This window comes from Scyliorhinus torazame, chromosome 15 (assembly GCF_047496885.1).
Source record: "Scyliorhinus torazame isolate Kashiwa2021f chromosome 15, sScyTor2.1, whole genome shotgun sequence".
In the NCBI taxonomy this organism is placed as follows: domain Eukaryota; kingdom Metazoa; phylum Chordata; class Chondrichthyes; order Carcharhiniformes; family Scyliorhinidae; genus Scyliorhinus; species Scyliorhinus torazame.
The window spans coordinates 11,738,124-11,759,576 of record NC_092721.1 but is presented as its reverse complement, the minus strand read 5'-3'; the positions used below and the strand labels follow the sequence as shown (position 1 = coordinate 11,759,576).

General features: G+C 48.5%; 1 protein-coding gene across 1 annotated transcript in view; it reads left to right on the top strand.

Annotated features, from left to right (window-relative positions):
• The window catches only part of LOC140391525 (FERM, ARHGEF and pleckstrin domain-containing protein 1-like), a 326,539-nt gene that overhangs the window by 186,199 nt on the left and 118,887 nt on the right, over nt 1-21,453 (top strand). The window contains 3 exon segments of the mRNA XM_072476099.1: nt 16,546-16,626; nt 16,628-16,651; nt 19,552-19,598. Coding sequence (XP_072332200.1) covers nt 16,546-16,626; nt 16,628-16,651; nt 19,552-19,598 — 152 coding nt within the window.

The following is a 21,453-nucleotide window of genomic DNA, read 5'->3' as shown; positions in this document are numbered from 1 at the left end:
TTTTAAAATATACATATAGAAACATCGAAAACAGGAGCTAGGGAGGCCATTCGGCCCTTCGAGCTTGCGCTGGCATTCATTATGATGGCTGATCATCCAACTCAGTATCCTGTTCCTCCATCCCCCCCTAGCCCTTTAGCCCCAAAAGCCAAATCTAAATCCTTCTTGAAAACATGCACCGTTTTGACCTCAAATACTTCCTGTGGTAACGAATTCCGCAGGCTCACAACTCCCTGAGTGAAGAAATGTCTCCTCATCTCTGTTCTAAATGGTCTACCCGTATCCTCAGGCTGTGACCCCTGGTTCTGGACACCTCCACCATCGGGAACATCCTTCCTGCATCAACCCTGTCCAGTCCTGTTAGAATTTTATAGGTTTATATGCGATGCCCCCTCATTCTTCTGAACTCCAGGGAATATAATCCTAATCGACTCAATCTCTCCTTATACTTCAGTCCCGCCATCCCAGGAATCAGTCTGGTAAACCTTCGCTGCACTCCATCCAGAACAAGAATACCCTTCCTCAGATAAGGACACCAAAACTGCCCACAATATTCCAGGTGCGGCCTCACCAAGGCCCTGTATAACTTCAGCAAGACATCCCTGCTCCTGTACTCGAATCCTCTCGCTATGAAGGTCAACATACCATTTGCCTTCTTCACCACCTGCTGCACCTGCATGCTTACTTTCAGCGACTGGTGTACAAGGACACCCAGGTCTTGTGCACTTTCCCCTCTCTCAATCTGTAGTCATTCTGATAATTACCTGCCTTTCTGTTTATGCCCAAAGTGGCTAACCTCACATTTACCCACATTATATTGTATCTGCCATGCATTTGCCTTTACGCTCAACTTGTCCAAATAACACCGAAGCATCTCTGCATCCTCCTCACAGCTCACATTCCCACCCAATCATCTGCAAATTTGGAGATATTACATTTTGTTCCATCATCTAAATCATTAATATACATTGTGAATAGCTGGGGTCCTCGCAATGATCCCTGCGGTACCCCACTAATCACTACCTGTCCCTTGGAAAAAGCCCTGTTTATTCCTACTCTTTGTTTCCTGTCTGCCAGCTAGTTTTCTATCCATCTTAAAACACTACCCCTAATCCCATGCACTTTAATATTCCATGCTCTTATCTGGGACCTTGTTGAAAGCCTTCTGAAAGTCCAAATAAACTACATCTTTACTGGCTCCCCCTCGTCAACTCCACTAGTTACATCCTCAAAGAATTCCAGTAGATTTGTTAAGCATGATGTCCCCTTCATAAATCCATGCTGACTCTATCCGATCCTACCACTGTTTTCCAAGTGCTCTGATGTTAAATCTTTTATCATGGACACGAGCATTTTCCACACGACCGATGTGAGGCAGACTGATCTATAATTCCTGGTTTTCTCTCTGCCTCCCTTTTTAAATAGTGGAGTTGTATGAGCTACCCTCCAGCTTGTAATAACTGTTCCAGAGCCTATAGAACCTTGGAAGATGACCATCAATGCAACCATTATTTCTAGGGCCACTTCCTTAAGTACTCTGGGATGTAGATTACCAGGCCCTGGGGATTTATTGGCCTTCAGTCCCATCAATTTCCCCAAAACCATTATTTTACTAATGCTGATTTCCTTCAGTTTCTCCCTCTCACTAAACCCTGTGAACCCCAACATTTTGGTATATTATCTGTGTCCTGTTTTTTAAAATGTATTTTATTACAAACATGTATCAAAGCAGGTTACAGCCAATAAACACCCCGGAAAACATACTTCCCAACAATCAACTATACAGTCTGTATTGATTTTCCCCCTTTTTCACCCCCCCCACAATCCCCTGTGACAAACAGCTCCTCAAACACGGTCCATTCCAATTGCCCCGTGTCACTTTTAAATCCTTTCTTTAAAGATAAATTTAGAGCATCCAATTCTTTCTTTTCCAATTCAGGGGCAATTTAGCACCTACCCTGCGCATCTTTGGGTTGTGGGGGTGAGACCCACGCAGACACGGGGAGAACGTGCAAACTCCACACGGACAGTGACGCGGGGCCAGGACCGAACCCGGGTCCTCGGTGCTGTGAGGTAGCAGTGCTAACCACTGCGCCACCAGGCTGCCCGTCACTTTTAAATCCTGACGTCACTTCAGGAGCTCCAAGCTAGCATTCAGATTTCTGGCTGCACTCTCACGCTGTTTAGAATCTTCTCCCCCAACTCCCGTCTAGGATATCAGCACAGAGTGACTTTTGAAAAACGGCCCAGGACAGAACAGCGTCGCCAGCAGAAAGCGAGTTTTTAACTTCTGCCATTTGCTGTTTTGAAATTTTAAAAATTCTATCATGGGATGTGGGTGTCGCCGGCTGGAACAACATTTATTACTCACCCCTAATTACTCTTGAGACGGTGATGGTGAGCCGCTGCTGTCCATATGCTGTTAGGGGGGGTCAGTTCTCGGATTTTGACCCTTGCAACAGTGAAGTAACGGCAGTATATTTCCAAGTCAGGATGGTGTATCACCTGGAGGGGAACTTGCCTGTGGTGGTGTTCCCATGTGTCTGCTACACTTGGCATTTGAGGTGGCAGAGGTCACACGTTTGGAACCTTGGTGAATTCCTGCTGTTTAGAGTGCCCAGTTAATTTTTTCCAATTAAGGGGCAATATAGCGTGGCCAATCCACCTAACCAGCACATCTTTGGGTTGTGGGGGCGAAACCCACGCAAACACGGGGAGAATGTGCAAACTCCACACGGACAGTGACCCAGAATCGAACCTGGGACCTCGGCGCCGTGAGGCAGCAGCTCTGAGGCAACAGGTCTGTTCAGACCTCTTCATTCACCTGAGGAAGGAGCAGCGCTCCGAAAGCTAGTGACATCGAAACAAACCTGTTGGACTTTAACCTGGTGTTGTAAGACTTCGTACTCCTGACTTGTGCCTTGTAGATGGTGGACAGACTCTGGAGTCAGGAGGTAAGTTACGCGTCACAGAATTCCCAGCCTCTGACCTGCTCTTGTTGCCACAGTATTTATATGGCTGGTCCATTTCATTTTCTGGTCAGTGATGAACCTCAGCTTGTTGATGGTGGGGATTTCAGTGATGGTAATGCCATTGAATGTCATGGGGAGATGGTTAGAAACTTAGAGAATAGGATCAGGCGGAGGCCATTCAGCCCTTCGAGCCCGCTCCACCATTCATTATGATCATGGCTGATCCTCCATCACAATGCCATATTCCAGTGCTCGCCCCATATCCCTCGACTCCTTTAGACTGCCTTGATGGCCATTGCCTGACACCTGTGTGGGACACAGTTGTACCACCCTGAACAGTCAACCAGTCTGTAATTCGTCACTGGTAAAACTGATTGAAAAAGAATGGCAACTTCCCTGAATTTCTTGAGAACATGCAGCCCAGGCGGGGTTGACAACCCTCCTGGGATACCGCCCTGGAGTCTCCAGGATTTAAAGTTTTTCCAACCATTTGATGGGAAGAATGTTGGAACCTTGCCCATCACTTTCTATAGCTCCAAGCTACAACATACATGTAAAAGTGCATGTTGCTATAGCAACTCAGACTCCCCGAGTGGATTGTAACACACCACTCCCACCATTATTTATTGATGCCCTCTAGTTTTATTCTTTCTGGCAAGCTGAAAGCTTCTCTCTCTGTCTAATTTATCAAAGACTGTCATCATTTTAAAGACCTCTATTAGGTCACCCCTCAGACACCTTTCAATAGAAAAGTTATCCAGCCTGTTCATCCTCTCCTAATAGACAGACAGACAGACACGTACATGTTTTGGTATAATCTTTGTAAATCTTTTTTGTACCTTCTCCAGGGCCTATATTTTAAAAAATTATTTGCAACCAGAACACCATGCGATGCTCCCAGGTGTGTTCCAACCAAGATTTGATACAAGTTTAGCATAATTTCTTCACTTTTCAGTTCCGTCCTTCAAGAAATAAACCCTCTACTTGGGGGATTAACAAATTCTAGATTTTCGGGTGAGAGCAAAACATTTTAGGCCACGTTTGTTACATTAAAGATAGTCAGTTGATGACAAATAGGACTGAGGCCAACCTTTTCTCAGGCTTTCATTTATTTACGGAGTGAAACGTTACAGGCATACACCTCCTAACTTAACCACATCACGTTTTCAGTCACATTCCATGTGCTCAAGTGAAGCACCAATTAATGGCCCCCACCTACATATAATTACTCACAATCTATATACAATTAACAATATCAGTGCACCGTTTATGATATCAGAATTAAAAGTAACAGAAAACTGAAATTAGCGGTGGTGCAGTGGTTAGCACTGCTGCCTCACGCCGCCGAGGACCCAAGTTCGATCCTGGCCCCGCGTCACTGTCCGTGTGGAGTTGGCACATTCTCCCCGTGTCTGCATGGATCTCACCCCCACAACCCAAAAAGATGTGCAAGGCAGGTGGATTGGCCAGGCGAAATTGCCCCTTAATTGGAAAATAAAATAAATCAATCAATAAAATTAACAGATCCCATGGCAATCTTAACGTGACAGCACTTTCATATTCGTAATGTGTATGATAGTGTGATCATTTAGATGGGGTGGGGGGTGTCCATGATTACTAATCCATTAAATAGGGGGGGTCCTTGAACCACAACACTTGGAGAACCATTAAACTATACAGTTGCTCTTTGCATTGACTGATAAAACATCGCGACCCGGTAGCACAGTGGTTAGCACTGTTGCTTCACAGCTCCAGGGACATGGGTTTGATTCCCAGCTTGGGTCACTGTCTGTGCAGAGTCTGCATGTTCTCCCTGTGCCTGCGTGGATTTCCTCCGGGTGCTCCGGTTTCCTTCCACAGTCCAAAGAGGTGCAGGTCAGGTGGATTGGCCGTGCTAAATTGCCGTTAGTATCCACAAAGGTTAGGTGGGGTTACGAGGATAGGGAGGAGGTGTGGGCTTGGGTAGGGTGCTCTTTCCAAGGGCCGGTGCAGACTCGATGGGCTGAATGGCCTCCTTCTGCACTGTAGATTCTAGGATTGAGGAGGGGCCTCTGTGGATACAGCTAGAGGGATATCTCGGAGTAATTTATGAGCAATAGAATCAAAATCTACTGTGAAAATGGACAGATGCAGAATGCGGAGAGAATGTGACAACGGCCAGGAGTTGATGGGTTCCTTTTGTAGATTTCTAAGTTGCAGCTCGTCATTAGAAATTCTTAGTAAAAGCCATGAATCAGTCTCTCTGTATTTGTTCAGTGGATTAGGATTTCTAGAATGCAGGGAATTCACGTCGAGAGGTACCTGAAATTCAGGCTCACAAACAGGCCCGCATGTTATCAACAATAAGTGAATTCATAAATTATTTAGACGTGACAGACAGCCAGCTCCCCGCTACCATTTACAGGTCAGTGCACCTTTGCAATTCAGCGAGCAGCGCGCTGCCCATTCTTCCTGCACAAGGTGTGACACAGTCAGCAGTATAACTCAGGGTTTGAGGTATTGTCGAATAGATGTACCTGGGTTATAGTGATGTCTTAATGGATATGCTGATGGGGTGAGATGAGGTAGGGTAGGCGGAGGCACGCGAGGAGTACAAACACCAGCATGGACATATTGGGCTGAATGGCCATCACTGGACATTCGGTGTAATTCGGTGCAAAGCGCTGAGAGCAACAACAAAGATGTCGTTTCTGCAGCACAAGAATCTTTCCCCTGTTGGCAGATATAACATTGTCAAGTGCCAATTAATTTAATTCTGTACGGTCCTGTCTTTATTTATCAAAGCAATAGAACTTTGTGTTCCAGACAGGACCAGCATAATGAACCAAAATGTGTTCATTTTACCAATGGCCCAGATTTTGCTGCCAAAATGACGCTGAGTTTAATGACCCTCGTCGCCACCAATGTCAACCCGTCCGGTAACTTGCAGCGATGAAGAGATCCCCCCCCCCCCCACCAACCGAGTAGTGAATCTCCACAAATTGCTGGACAGTTTGCTCTGCTGTTAGCCTCACAAAAACGGCAGATCTTCCTCAACCTCCCTGTGGGTTTCGGGAAATTACTGCGTTTGCTGATTAATTATGCATTGAAGTTAAAACTGGCACTTAACAGCCTAAGGAGCTTTTTAATGAGATTTCTGTTCCTGTACTGCCACTCAACTTCACTCTCATGAAGGGAAGCAGTTGACACTCCGCATTCTCAGTTGTACGCCGATCTGTCGGGTATCCTCTATCCGTAAATCCAGAAACTGAACACCGTACTTTTTTTCAACCTCATTAGGCTTTAGCGCGGGAAGTCTAGTTGTTGTCTGCCCTGTTTATCGAGCGACGTTTGTGGTGAATGTGTTAAAAATAAACTTATTACAGGTACCCGGCTTTTATTGTTCAGTGTTGCATCTTGCTTTTCATTTTATTTACTTTAGACTATAGCTGGCCGAGGCTTAGGCTATTGCAATGTACGTTTATAAGTGGTAACGAGAACCAAAATCATCTGAATTTCCCAAATGCATTCGGTCCCAAGGGTTTCAGATAAAGAATATTCGACCTGTAGTAATTTGTTCTTCTTAAAATATTGCTACCATTTTTCCCCCTTAATCTAGACTATTGAGTGGTGGTGGCGGCGTGGCGGGGGGGGGGGGGGGGGGGGGGGGGGGGGGCATTTGTGGCGGGTTTTGCTGGTAGTTTTCTGTCGCCTCTGTCGCTTCTCCGACGCTATCTAACCACACTTACTCACTTTCCTGGCTCCCCAGAGATCAGGGGCCCATTTTGAAAGGGTGACCCGATCTCTAAGTGACCTTGAGGTTCCCCCACACATGGGCAATGTCACCCCCACACACACATGACCATTAACCCGCACTCTTCCCCCCCCCCCCCCCCCCACCCCCACCCCAAGTAATGACACTCCGCTATGGGGTCGCTGAGGGACCATCTTTTCAGGCCTTCCCACGCCTTCTTCCAGCAAACCCCCCTTCCAGAACCCTCACCCTTCACCCCCCCCCCAACCTTCCGGAGGTCGCTTCTTACCCGCCCTGCACCATCCACCCTTCATACCCCCTCCACCCACCTTTCATGGACATGGCCCCCCTCAGATCCTGACCCTTGGCAGTGTCACTCTGGTACCTGGGCACCCTGGCACTGCCACCTTGGCGGTTTCCCTGTCAAACTGGCAGTGCCACCTGGGCACCCTGGAAGGGCTAGGGTGGTACTACCAAGGTGCCAGCTTGGCAGTGCCAAGGTGTCTGGGTGCCAGAGGGCGAGCCAGGGTGCCAACCTACCCTGTCCCTGATCACCCACCGGTCTCCAATGGGCTGGGAGACCCCTCAGGTGCCATTCCGCCCGGTCCATCTTTGTGTGGACCAATACTAATCGCTGTCCGCCTGACCTCCCACTGGGGGAGGTTTGATCACGGGAGGCCATTAGATAGGGGGTCCTTTCCATTAATGCAATGGAGATTGGCTTCATAGATACATAGAAGATAGGAGCAGGAGGAGGAGGCCTTTTGGCCTTTCAAGCCTGCTCCGCCATTTATCACAATCATGCTCTCATTCTTATAGTATTGATGTCAATCAGGTGACAACAAAGAACCAGAACTTTGCCTCTTTTCCCCAGTCTCTCTAAACTGAGAATATTTGAAAGCAAGTGTGTCTGATTTTGTAAGTTTCTAATTTTACATCTGTAGAAACATTTCTGGACAAAGATATTGCCAATAATAATAATCAGTGAGATAGCTGTCAATCACCTTTAATTGGAATGGAGCAGATGACACCACTTACCATTTTTAGCAACTCTCACTGGAATTCACCTCATTTATCTGGGCACAGAGGTACAAAGGGGGCGATTCTCCGATATGGAGGCCAAGTGTTCGTGCCGTCGTGAACGCCGTCGCATTTCACGACGGCGTGAAGAGGGCCCGGGCACAACCTATTCTGGCCCCCACAGGGGACCAGCACGGCGCTGGAGCGGTTCACGCCACTCCAGCGTCTTTACGCGGCACCATATGGGCACCGCGCCAACCTGCGCATGCGCGGGGAACGTCTTACGCACGCCGACCCCTCACCAACATAGCGGCGGTGTTCTGGGGCCGCGCGCGGGAGGAGGTAGGCCCGGGGGGGGGGGGGAGAGAGGACGGCCCGCCGATCGGTGGGCCCCGATCGCGGGCCAGACCCCATCGGAGGCCACCCCGGTGAAGGAGCCCCCCCCACAGGCCGCCCCCCCCCCCCCCAGCGTTCCGGCAGAGTTCCCGCCGGCAGCGACCAGGGGTGGACGGCGCCGTCGGGAATCTGTCGGGTTGTAGCGGCCGCTCAGCCCATCCGGGCCGGAGAATCGGCACTCGCCAGTTCTCCGAGCGGCCCGGTGCGAATCGCGCGCCGCTGTTTCCGGGGGGGTGGGAGAATCGCATGCGGGGGTCGGGGTGGCGTGGCGCGATTCGCGCGGCGCCCCGGCGATTATCCCACCCGGCGTGGTGGGGGAGGGGGGGGGGGTGGGGAGAATAGCGCCCAAAGTGCTCCTCGCAGCGGAGCACCAGTCTGCTTTTGAGAACACACAGAGATTTCGTCAATACAGTTGCAGCATGGTATCACATTCTTCATTCCTACTTCGGAAACTTGAGCACAAAAACCGGTGGAGTACTGAGGGAGTGCAGCAATGTTGGACGTGCTAACTTCTGAATGAGGCATGAAACTGAAGCCTTGTCTGTCCTCTCAGGAGGAAAATGAAGAGCTCGCAGCGTCATCTTCGTAAAGAGCTGGGGATATATCCAGTGCCTTGGGCAATATTTATCCCCCGGGGGTTTGCTCGTGAAAGAGGCTACAGAAATGGAAATTGTTCCTTTTCCTTTAATGTTCAGCTCGGAGTCTCCCTGAATCATTAGAGGACCCGTAAGTTCCTGAGACACGGCTGCAAAGGTGCCTCCTCCAGTTGGAGTGCAATGGGTGTTAATGCCCCAATGGTCTGCTTGATGGGCTGGAGGTGGTTTGTTCAGGCAGATTACAGTGGAAGAAGAAACACTTAATTGTCGCACACATTGGTTTGCTTTATTTCTATTGTCTTGTGTTTAAATTACCACAAGTCCAAGTGGTTTGTGAATAAACTTGGCTTCTGGTGTTGTGAAATTTGCCTTCTTTATATTACAGGGCAGATTCCACAGCGGTGTGGTCATGAGGAAATTGCACAGTGACGCACAAATGTCTCATATTCACTGCCTGAAGGCCAGGAGAAAGTTCATACAGGCCGATGCTCGGAAAACTGGAATTTTCTTACCTCTAGACTTGGCTGTTTCAGCACTCTGCTGTCCACCCCCCCCCCCCCCCCCCATCTCTATAAAGTTCAGGTTACCTAAATCTCTGCTGGTCCTATCCTAACTTGCACCATAATAATCTTTATTACTGTCACAAGAAGGCTTACATTAATAACGGAATGAAGTTACAATGAAGATCCCCTTGTCGCCACACTCCGGCGCCTGTTCGGGTACACGGAGGGAGAATTCAGAATGTCCAATTCACCTAACATGCACATCTTTCAGCACTTGTGGGAGGAAACCGGAGCACCCGGAGGAAACCCACGCAGACACGGGGAGAACGTGCAGACTCCGCACAGACAGTGACCCAAACCGGGAATCGAACCTGGGTCCCTGGAGCTGTGAAGCAACAGTACTAACCACAGTGGTACTGTGCCGAGTCCCATTCATTCATCGTTCTAATACTCACTGACCTACACAGCCTCTCAGTCTGGTAACACCTTGAACATAAAATCCTCAACCTTATTTTCAGATCTCTCCATGATCTCGCCTCTCCCCCATTTCTGAGTTTTCCTCCAGCCCTATACCCTCCAGAATCACTGCTCTCCTCTAATTCTGGCCTCTCGCACATCCTCAATTTTAATCGCTCTGCAATGGGGCGGCCACGCCTTCAGTTGCCTGTGCCCCGAGCTCTGGAATTCCACCCCTAAATCTCTCCACCTCTCTTTACCTTTCTTCTCCTTTAAGACACACTGATCTCTGAGACCACCTGTCTTAATATCTGCTTCTGTTGTTCAGTGTTGAATTTTATTTATTAAAACGCCTGCGAAAGCATCTCAAGACGTTTTACCACATTAAGGTGCTATATAAATACAAGTTGTTGTTGCTGTTGCCTTAGGCAAGGAAAAAAACAATGACTGCTGCTCCAGTCCTACTGCCCCCCAGAGGCACTGAGGAGAAATGCCTGTTTGGATGGCTCAGGCTTCTGTGGAGGCAGGTCGACGGCACCTTATTAACAAATAGTCACTTGGTAACACAGAACCTGAATATTGCTGAAAAGAGAGACATGCTGCCGAAGTTTTTCATCTTGCACTCATCAGGACATAGGCAAGAGCGCAAAATGTCAAAACAATCACAACAATTTATACGACAGGAGAATAGGGTTCTGATCGGTTCGCAAATTGACTGTAATTGTCTGAGGCGTTGTTAGATGTGATCCACGATCAGACAGCACTTGCTGAACAATCTTGAGTGCGCCAATGACCAATTTAAGGTAATCAGTCAGATTGTATGTGGTTCATTTACACGGGCTAAAGGCAATATACATTCATTCATGGGACCCATTATTTGCAAATAAAAGGAATATGTTCAGCCTTGCTCCTTTTTGAATTATCCAACAGCTTGAGGAGCTTATAGCTTCCGACTGCTTTCTCCATGGCAACACCTGGATCAATAAGAACCAGCTTGCCAATCAGGCAAGTATCTCCTGTAGTATAAAATGTTGGGAATGTTTGTAACTTGGCATTCTTGCGTTCACCCTGATGAGAGCACGATGAAAGGTTATTGACAAATCAACAGATTTTAGCAAAGCACGAAAAAGAAACTTGGTCCAGTGACGCCATTTGTGAAAGGAACCCACATTACCTCCGAATATTATTATTTTCCAAAAACACTGGCTGTGTAGGTCAGTGAGTATTAGAACGATGAATGAATGGGACTCGGCACAGTACCACTGTGGTTAGTACTGTTGCTTCACAGCTCCAGGGACCCAGGTTCGATACAGACTGTCCCCACGCCGGCGAAAAAACGGTGGAGTTTTGCTCCTGAAATTCCTGCAAAAAAGTGAAATGAATTCCTAGCCCTGCAGGGGATAGCACGGACCCGGAGTGAATCTCGCAGCTTTCGCTGCAGATACGGACCCCCGCACCTCTGGATCAGAGGCCGCGTATGTGCGCAGCGGCGGCCTCCAGCCGCCGCGCCATGCTCCATAGCGGACACAGACCGCGGAGCCAGACTGAAGAAAGAGACCCCCCCCCCCCCCTCCGGATCGGCCGCGCGCCCGAGCCTCAACACCCGCACATTTAATCCCTGACCGCCTATAAGGCCCCCCCATGGTCTCCGATCCACCCGCCCCCGCCCCGACCAGGCGGCCGCGGACTAAGCCAATGGTCGGTGCCCGTCATCAAACTGGATTTGGCGGGCGTGTGTGCAGAATTGGGCTGCGGAGAATACAGCCCAATGTTTGTGTTCATTTACCTTTTAACACCAACTGAAAAAAAAAGAGGCGTCACGGTAGCGCAGTGGGTTAGCACTGCTGCCTCACGGCGCCGAGTTCCCAGGTTCGATCCCGGCCCTGGGTCACTGTCCATGTGGAGTTTGCACATTCTCCCCTGTTTGCGGGGGTTTCGCCCCCAGAACCCAAAGATATGCAGGCTGGTGGATTGGCCACGCTAAATTGCCCCTTAATAAAAAAAAACCTTTTAACACCAACCCCCGTTCCCGTCCCCCAGGTGTGCTTAAAGCCAAAAAGAAAAACTCAGATTAATTTTTCAGCAACTCAGGGGTAGTTTGGAAAGACGTGAAGATTGATGAAATTGCAGCTTTGCTCTTGATTAGTTTCGGAGACCACGAAGGGAGTCCACATCGAGTTGTAGAAAGAAGTAAAGTTTTATGACAATAACTATTGTTTACGCGGCACATAAGATGCCAGCCGGGCCCCTCCTTCCAGTTGGTACCCAAACTGGCCGACTTTATAGAGAAATTCAGTGATACCTGGTTTCGGGTTCCCTGTCCCCTTTAACGGGGGAGCTCGTATTCAGCGAGGCTGACGGGGAGTTTAATGATCGCCACTTCGTAAGTCCTGTGCGGGTTATGGCAATTGGCCGTGGCACCGTTTTGAGCGCCCTGGCCTCTGTGTCACAAGGTCCTGGGTTCACATCCAATTCCATATTCTGAGCACAAAAATCTAGGCTGGCACTCCAATACAGTACTGAAGGAGTGCTGCACTGTCAGAGGTGCTGGCCTTTGGACGGGTTGGATTGGCCATGCTAAATTGCCCCTTAGTGTCCCAAAGGCTAGGTGGGGTTACTGGGTTACGGAGATAGGGTGGAGGCGTGGGCTTAAGTAGGGTGCTCTTTCCAAGGGCTGGTGCAGACTCGATGGGCCGAATGGCCTCCTTCTGCAATGTAAATTCTATGACGTAACAACAAGGTCCCATCTGGTCTCTTCAAGTGGATATAAATGATCCAATCGCACTACCTGAAGAAGAGCAGGGGAGTTCCTCTTGGTGTCTGTGCAATATAGTATCCATTAACCAGTGTCACTGAAACAGTTTGTCTAGTTTGCTGTTTGTGGGAGCTTGCTGTGCGCTAATTGGTGCTTCCTACATTTCAGTTGTGACCAAAGTTCAAAAGTGTTGAATTGGCTGTGAAGTGCTCTGCGGTCCTTTGTATCTCGTGGCTGATTTTTCTATGTATTGGCCTGAATTATCTTGGGTCGAGTTTCTCTGTCAGAGATCCTACTCAAGCTGGGTCGTGGCTCCGTGAACTCTAAGCTCCCTCTGATACCTCATCCAAGTGAGGCTCAGTTTTGAATCTGGGATTATAAAGATCAGGGTTGATTGTTGTTTCATGGGGTTTGGTCTGACAAACCCAGCATTTGTTGCCTGTCCCGAATTTCGCTTGACCCTAGTGGTTTTACTGGGTCCTTTCAGAGGGCTGTGGATCTGGAATCAGGTGTAGGCCAGACCAGGCACGGTTGGCAGATTTCCCTCCCCTAAAGGGACCCGTTAATGGATCGGGCGGGTTTTGAGGATATTGATTTCAAGCTCACCATTATTGGCACTATTTTTTAATTCCAGATTTTCGATGAATTGAATTTAAATTCCACCAGCGGCCATGGTGGGATTTGAACCCATGTCCCCAGAGCATTGGCCTGGGCCACTGGATTAATAGTCCAGCAACATTACCACTAGGCCATCATCTACACCTTTGTCCCCTTTTCTGAAGGTTGTCTCTACATTATCACTTAATTAGCACTGTTAGCACTGTTGCTTCACAGGGACTGGGTCCTGAGTTCGATTCCTGGCTTGGGTCCCTGTCTGTGCGGAGTCTGCACGTTCTCCCTGTGTCTGCGTGGGTTTCCTCCGGGTGCTCCAGTTTCCTACCAAAAGTCCCGGAAGATGTGCTTGTTAGATGAATTGGACATTCTGAATGCTCCCTCTGTGTATCCGAACAGGCGCCGGAGTGTGGCAACGAGGGGCTTTTCACAGTAACTTTTCATTTTAATAATCTCTATTGTCACAAGTAGGCTTACATTAACAGTGCAATGAAGTTACTGTGAAAATCCCCCAGTCGCCGCATTCCGGCGCCTGTTCGAGTACACAGAGGGAGAATTCAGAATGTCCAAATTACCTAATAGCATGTCTTTCGGGACTTGTGGGAGGAAACCGGAGCACCCGGAGGAAACCCACATAGACACGGGGAGAACGTGCAGACTCTACACAGGCAGTGACCCAAGCCGGGTCATTGGCGCTGTGAAGCAACAGTGTTAACCGCTGTGCTACCGTGCCACCTCATTGCAGTGTTAATGGTAGCCAACTTATGACAATAATAAAGATTACTTTTATTATTATTATTACCATCAGGAATGGAATACTAGCTGAGTATCCAAGGTAACCGAAGGCCCTTACTAATGTCACAGCCAAGCAAACCTACAACTCAACAATATTGACTTGCATTTATACAGCACCTTTAATGGAGTGCAGCATCCCAAGGCTATTCACTGGAGCGATTATCTGACAAACGTTGACACTGAAAAACAGATGGAGGTGACTGAAAGTCTGACCAAAGAGGTTTTAAGGAGGGTCTTAAAGAAGGGGAGAGACGCGGAGAGGTCTAAGGAAGGAATTCCAGAGCTAGGCACCGCACCACCTGACGCCACCGCCGCTAATTGTGGAGGGATGAAAATTGGTGAGGTGCAAGTGCGCAGAAATCTCAGAGGACAGTCGGGTTGGGGCGGGGAGGGGGCTCACAGCAATGAGGCAATGCTACCTGATCCGTACGGCTTGATTTGATGCTGTTGAATCGCGGCGAAGCTCTTGTGGGGGCTAATATTTTTCAGTTTAGCGCAGCTCGTTTGAGAATGGCCTGGTCGCTCTGCATGACGATGCACGCTTTCAGATTTCAGCTGTCTCAAGCCCACAGAATTTGGACTTTTTGCTCCTGAGCAAACCTTCCGTATTACCGATATCTACAGACATAAAGATGACAGAGTCCAGCCAGTAATAATTTATTTGCAGAATACTCCTAATGGGGACTGAAGACATTGCCATGTTTTTCAGTCTGATTCCATTTGTATTGCATCTTGCTTAGTGCAGTTGTTCTGTATTTTTGCTTGTTGACAAGTACCAGTGTATAAATAACCTTGCTGGCAATATCTCTTTTCAACGCTTGACTTAATGAAGTTACCTTGTCACTGTGATCCATTCTGTGAAACTAGCTAAGGTCCGATCCCATGGGTTTCACTTCAGTGTTTTCATTGCCTTATTGAATTCCCTCCAAACTGACAGTGCGGGGAAAATGTGGACACAGCAGCGTCTGCCTTTGACCGCTTCCCACCCTGGAAAGTTACATCGAGAAGGCAGAGGAATAGGTTAAGGGGTCGGCCTCTTGGGGACTGAGGAAGGAGGAATTTCTTCCCTTGTCTCAAAGCGCTGTGAATCTTTAGAATTCTGACCCAGAGATGTTCATTTCATGCGTGTGTTCAAGACGGAGGTCGATAGACTTTTGGAGGCTACGGAAATGGAAAGATATGGGAGGTGGGGAGGAGGGACGGGCTTCAAATCCCACACTCCAGAGACTTGAGTGCAAAATGGAGGGGATGCTGCATCGTCAGAGCTCCCAGTAATTGTTGAAACTGGGCTGAAATAGAGTACAAGCTGCTGCTCCTAATTGGGGAAAGATTTTAAGAAAATTAAAAGAAGTTCATACTGAAATGAAATAAATCGCTTATTGTTACAAGTAGGCTTTAAATGAAGTTACTGTGAAAAGCCCCTAGTTGCCACATTCCGGCACCTGTTCGGGGAAGCTGGTACGGGAATTGAACCGTGCTGCTGGCCTGCCTTGGTCTGCTTTCAAAGCCAGCGATTTAGCCCAGTGTGCTAAACCAGCCCCTATACTGAATGTTAGGGGGAAGAAGAGGATGCTGAACCTTAACTTTGTAGTTATGGAAATAACTCTGGCTTAATGAATTGAGTTAACACAGCTGTCTCACAGTGCCAGGGACCCGGGTTCGATTCCGGCCTCGGGAGACTGTCCGTGCAGAGTCTGCACTTTCTCCCCGTGTCTGCGTGGGTTTCCTCCGGGTGCTCCGGTTTCCTCCCGCAGTCCAAAGATGTGCAGGTTAGGTGGATTGGCCACGCTAAATTGCCCCCTAGTGTCTAAAGGTTATGTGGGGTTACTGGATTACAGGTGGGGGGGAGGGGGGAGGGGGGGAGGGGGGGGAGGGGGGGAGGGGGGGGAGGGGGGGGAGGGGGGGAGGGGGGGGGGGAGGGGGGGGGAGGGGGGGGGGAGGGGGGGAGGGGGGGGGGCGATGGGCTTAGGTTAGGGTGCTCTTTTGGAGGGTCGCTGCACACTCAATGGCCCGAGTTGCCCCCGTTCCGCACTGTAACGATTCTATTTCTGAAAAATTCTTTCTTCGAATATATGGGCCAGAATTTTCCAGTCCTCCCCCTCCCTCCCCCCGCCCCAACCCGCAGTGGAAGCGGCTCACCAATAGCCGCTGGATGCAATATTGCCGTCCTGCCAAAGTCACTGGCAATTTGTGCAGCTCGCCCGTCCCACCGTTGGTGAACCCAGCGCGGGGGGCAGTGAACATCAACGGGACAGGAAGATCCCACCGGGGCGAAGTGTTCGAAAATTCCACCCAAGGTTAATGACATTGTCTTTCAGACAAGACGTTAAAGCAAGGCCCTGTCTCTCCCTACAGATGGATGTTTAAGATTGCCTGGCACTATTTCAAAGTGAAGCAAAGGTTTTCTCCCTGGTAAACTGTTCAGGGTTCATCCCTCGGGGCAATGCAGCCACTCCAATAACGTAGGATGGATGGCAGCCGATTTGTCCACAAAACTCTATGGACAGCGATGTAATAATGACTGGGCAATCTATTTTTGTGATTTTGAGTGAGAAATAGACATTGGCTAGGATGTTTGAACGTCACAATGAGTAACTCTACATTGCTTATCTTTCTTTTGAAATGCAAATTGTTGTTGGAGTCACTAAGGGACACAAGTTGCCACTCAGCCCATCATATTGATAATTTTTTTTATTGCTCATTACAGCTAAAGGCTCCCGGGAAATATCTGCTGGACTTGATCTGCCAAAACCTTAACCTAGTTGAGAGTGATTACTTTGCACTGGAGTTTTCTGGACCATCGAAAGGTTATGGTATGTAAATTAAAATATTACCATATTGTGCTGCACTGCGGCATCCTCCACCTAACAACACTGGGAGCCGCCCGTTTAGAAATACAGACCACATCAATAATGATGTTACAGTGAACACTTCACTGGAATACAGGTGGAGCCAATGTTTAATTTCAAAACCAGAGCTTTAGTTCCTGTTTCTCAGTGTACTCCGTATACTCTTCCTGGTTTTACTGCATTATCTCCATCAATGATTGTGAATCCCGAATGCGGGACATTCCTAACAAACTGACGCCCGTGAAAGAAACCGGACACCTCTTTAGGGTTCACGAGTAAAACGTGCAGGAGGTAACTCTGAAACCGTGGACACACGCGCATTATGAACTCCCGAGGGTCCGGGTTCGATCCCGGCCCCGGGTCACTGTCCGTGTGGAGTTTGCACATTCTCCCCGTGTCCGCGTGGGTCTCACCCCCACAACCCAAAGATGTGCAGGCGAGGTGGATTGGCCACGCTAAATTGCCCCTCAATTTGGGTGCTCGAAATTTTTTTTTTTTATGAACTGGGCAGGGTTTTTATTGCAGGCGGGCACCGAGCCCGAGGCTGCGGACGTTTCTATAGTCCAAAAAGCATCCTTTGTGGCGTGGCGATCGATAGCACGTAGGTGGCTGGGAAATCGCTCTGTCTCTGGATTAATCGCCAGTTTGGCTCTGTCCATGGGAGAGGTCAGTCTCCCTGACACTATTAACGCTGAGTAAGGAACTCTTCACTCGATTGAACATTTTTATGGTTCCTATAATCTCCGTTTTAACAAGAATGACACCGTCAATGAAACGTAGCAGATGCCACGATGCCCTTACTTGACACGATTCACTGTTTAACGATGGGATAGTGAATATCTCACCTACTCAGATGGATTTGCATTCCCTGCTCTTCACTTTTCTCCCAAAATATCCACCCCAAGTGCATTGATTCCCACTGGGAATTCTGTTACTGCTGATAGGCAACGCTTGATACCCTGTCAGAACGACCTTTCATCAGTTATTTATTTATTCTCTCGCAGGGTTCGCTGGCAAGGCCAGGATTTATTGCCCATCCCTAATTGCCCTTGAGAAGGTGGTGGTGAGCTGCCTTCTTGAACCGCTGCCGTCCCTGAGGTGTAGGTACACCCACAGTGCTGTTAGGGAGGGAGTTCCAGGAATTTGGCCCAACAGCTGTGAAGGAACGGCAAAGTATTTCCAAGCCAGGGTGGTGTGTGGCTTGGAGGGGAACTTGCCGGTAGTGGTGTTCCCGTGCCTCTCGTACCCTGGTCCTACTAGATGGCAGCAGCCATGGGTTTGGAAGGTGGTGTCGAAGGAGCCTTGGTGAGTTGACGCAGTGCATATTGTAGATGGTACTCACAGCTGCTACTGTGCGTCAGTGGTGGAGGGAGTGATTGAAGGCGGTTAATAGGGAGCCAATCAACGGGGCTGCTTTGTCCTGGATGGTGTCGAGCTTGCTGGAGCTGCACTCATCCAGGCAAGTGGAGCCTTCTTTAAGAATGGGAGAGGAAGGAGAAGGCAACAGGATGGTCGGAAGGGCACGGAACAGATATCCCAGCCTAGTCAAATCTTGGTATCTCCCAGTGGCCAAACTTGGTTGATGAATTTACCGGGACTAATGTACAGAACCAATGAAGAATGCAGTCACTTAATGCTCTTGATGATAACAAAATAGAGTAACTGGGTTCAGTCCTGGACTCTGAACCTCCGGGAGGTATATTAGCCTTGGAGCTGTCTTGCAACACAGATTACTCGCAATGATACCAGGGATAAAGAATTTATGGAATCTCTACAATGCAGAATGAGGCTATTTGGCTCATCGAGTCTGCACCGACCCTCTGAAAGAGCACTCTACCCAGGTGCACTTCCCCAACCGCCCTGTCCTATTCTCGTAACCCTGTAACCAAACCTGCACATCCCTGGACACTCAGGGGCAATTTAGCATGGTCAATCCACCTAACCTGCACGTCGTTGGACTGTGGGAGGAAACCGGAGCACCCGGAGGAAACGCACGCACACACGGGGGAGAACGTGCAGAGTCCGCACAGACAGTGACCCAAGCCGGAATCGAACCCGGGTCTCCGGCGCTGTGAGTCAGCAGTGCCCAACATTGAATTATGTTACGTTAAATTACGTTAAACTATGAGGACAGGTTGCATGGACTAGGCTTGCATTTTCTTGATTTTAGAAGACTGAGGAGCGATCTAAGCGAGGAGCGTCACGAATTCCATTTGCCAAGAGAGCGAGAGAAACAATTTCTCTGGTGGGGGAGCCCAGAACAAGGGGGTGGAATGGTAAAATTTGAGCTAGATCGCTCAGGGGGTGATGTCAGGAAACACTTCTTCACCCAAAGGGTTGGAACCGTCGCCCCCAAAATGATAGTTGAGGCTGAGCAGAAATTGAAAAATTGCTAGATTTCAGTTGAGCAAGAGTTACGGACTCGAAATAGACAGATTGAGTTGAGAAGTGGATTTAATTGAATTACAGAAGAGGCTTGAAGGCCCGAATGGCCTCCTCCTGGTCCTATCCCCCTCTGACAGTAACATTGGTGGTGATAGCGGGGAGCCTCAAGTAAACAAAGGCCCAAGATTTGATGTAATTCAGTGTGTGAATATCGGGAGGAAAGTTATTTAGCTTCAGCCTCTTCCCCACACGGTGTCAGATCAACGCAATGTCAAATACTTCGAAACAATTGGACATGACGCATGGAAACCAGGAGAGAAAATTGATTTAAAATAATGACATTAACGCTAATCTCATTCATGTAAATAGCATTAAAGGTCATTTGAATCCTTGATGTATTGTTGAAATAGAAATGGCTGCATGAGGGATTAGCTAAATACGAGGTGTGAAATGGTAAATTCAAGGTCTTGTATTTTTAGGTATGGCTGGACCTCCTGAAACCAATTGTGAAACAAGTGAGAAGTGAGTATGGTTTATTCTGTATTTCTCCCTTTGCACATTCTCTCCATCAGACTCCGAGCCCTCACTGGTACACATATCCGCAGTGCTGGCATTTAGATGAAGCATATCCTGGCGGTCGAAAGGGACTGCTTTTGTCTTCCCTTTTATGGGGTGGGAGGTCAAAGGGGATTTGAATTGCGGCGTTTCCTGTGCATTCATCGATGGATGAAGAGAAGGTGGATGAACCTTCATCACGTCGCTGCCTCAGCAGATTGAGCACCTGCTTCGAGGTGTATCCGTCCTTTCTCGGATACGCCATTGTCTTCTGTGAGATTCGTGAAGATGTCACTGTCAGGCGGCTTGTCCAAAATCCTGCATGGCGAATCTCCAAAGATTCAAAGTGACGCGTACTGCACAGAAAGAGGCCATGTGACCCATCGGGCCAATGCTGACTCCTTGTAGGAGCTACCCAGCTCGTGCTGATCTTTCCTCACAGGCCTGAATATATTTCCTATATATTTACATATGTATATGATACATTTAATAAAATTATTCAATTCACTTTTGAAAACTCACTATTGAATCTATTTTGACCAACCTATCTGTCAGGCAGTGCGTTCCAGATTGCAACAATTGCTGCGCAAAAAATATTTGTTTCATTTCCCCCTCTGGGTCCACCAACGCGCTTGCCAGTGGAAACAATTTCTCCCTAGTTACGCCATGGGAACCATGAATGATTTTGTACGCCTCAGTTCAATCTCCCCTTAACCTTCTCTGCTCCACGGAGAACAATCCCAGATTCTCCCAGTCTCTCCACGTTAACTGAGGCTCCTCGGCTCTGGTAACCCACTCCAGTCAATCTCCTCCGCACGGCAAGATCTTTTTGGGGGGAAATTTCCTACCCTCCTTGAATAGTGGGAGTACTTTTGAAATTCAGCAGAGTGAAAACCAACCCGATAGTGCCTGAGTGCCCTGTCCATGTCACCGTAAGAATTGCACATTTTTATTCAAGTACATATTTAAAACATTATTGCCAAAGAGCGATTTCCTTCCAGCAACTGTTTGGATATTTTTATAGATTCGTGTCTGGGAACCATCCAGTCAATTTGGACAGTTGGATATCAGTGAGAAGTTTACATGATTGGTTTGGCGAGGGTAGACAAAAGATCAATTCTAGCCCGTGTGAAATTTGATATGTACCAATTAGGCCGAGATAAAACAATTTATAATCCACTAGAAGTTAAACTGGGTGATATATTTCTAACTATAAGATGCAGCAATTAGCTGGTACTGTGTTTTACAATATGTGGTACATTTAAATATATAACAATAAATGTATGCATCATTTTAGATACAGTGTCAACCATGGCATAATGGGTAACATTATGAGTCAGGAGGCTGTGGGTTCAAATCCCACTGCAGTGTAGTGTTGAGGGAGCACCGCACTGTCAGAGGGTCAGTGCTGAGGGAGTGCTGCACTGTCGGAGGGTCAGTGCTGAGGGAGTGCCGCACTGTCAGAGGGTCAGTACTGAGGGAGTGCTGCACTGTCAGAGGGTCAGTACTGCGGGAGTGCTGCACTGTCAGAGGGTCAGTACTGAGGGAGTGCCGCACTGTCAGAGGGTCAGTACTGAGGGAGTGCTGCACTGTCAGAGGGTCAGTACTGAGGGAGTGCTGCACTGTCAGAGGGTCAGTACTGAGGGAGAGCTGCACTGTCAGAGGGTCAGTACTGAGGGAGTGCTGCACTGTCAGAGGATCAGTACTGAGGGAGTGCTGCACTTTCAGAGGGTCAGTACTGAGGGAGTGCTGCACTGTCAGAGGGTCAGTACTGAGGGAGTGCTGCACTGTTGGAAGTGCCATCTTTTGATAAGATTTTGAATGGA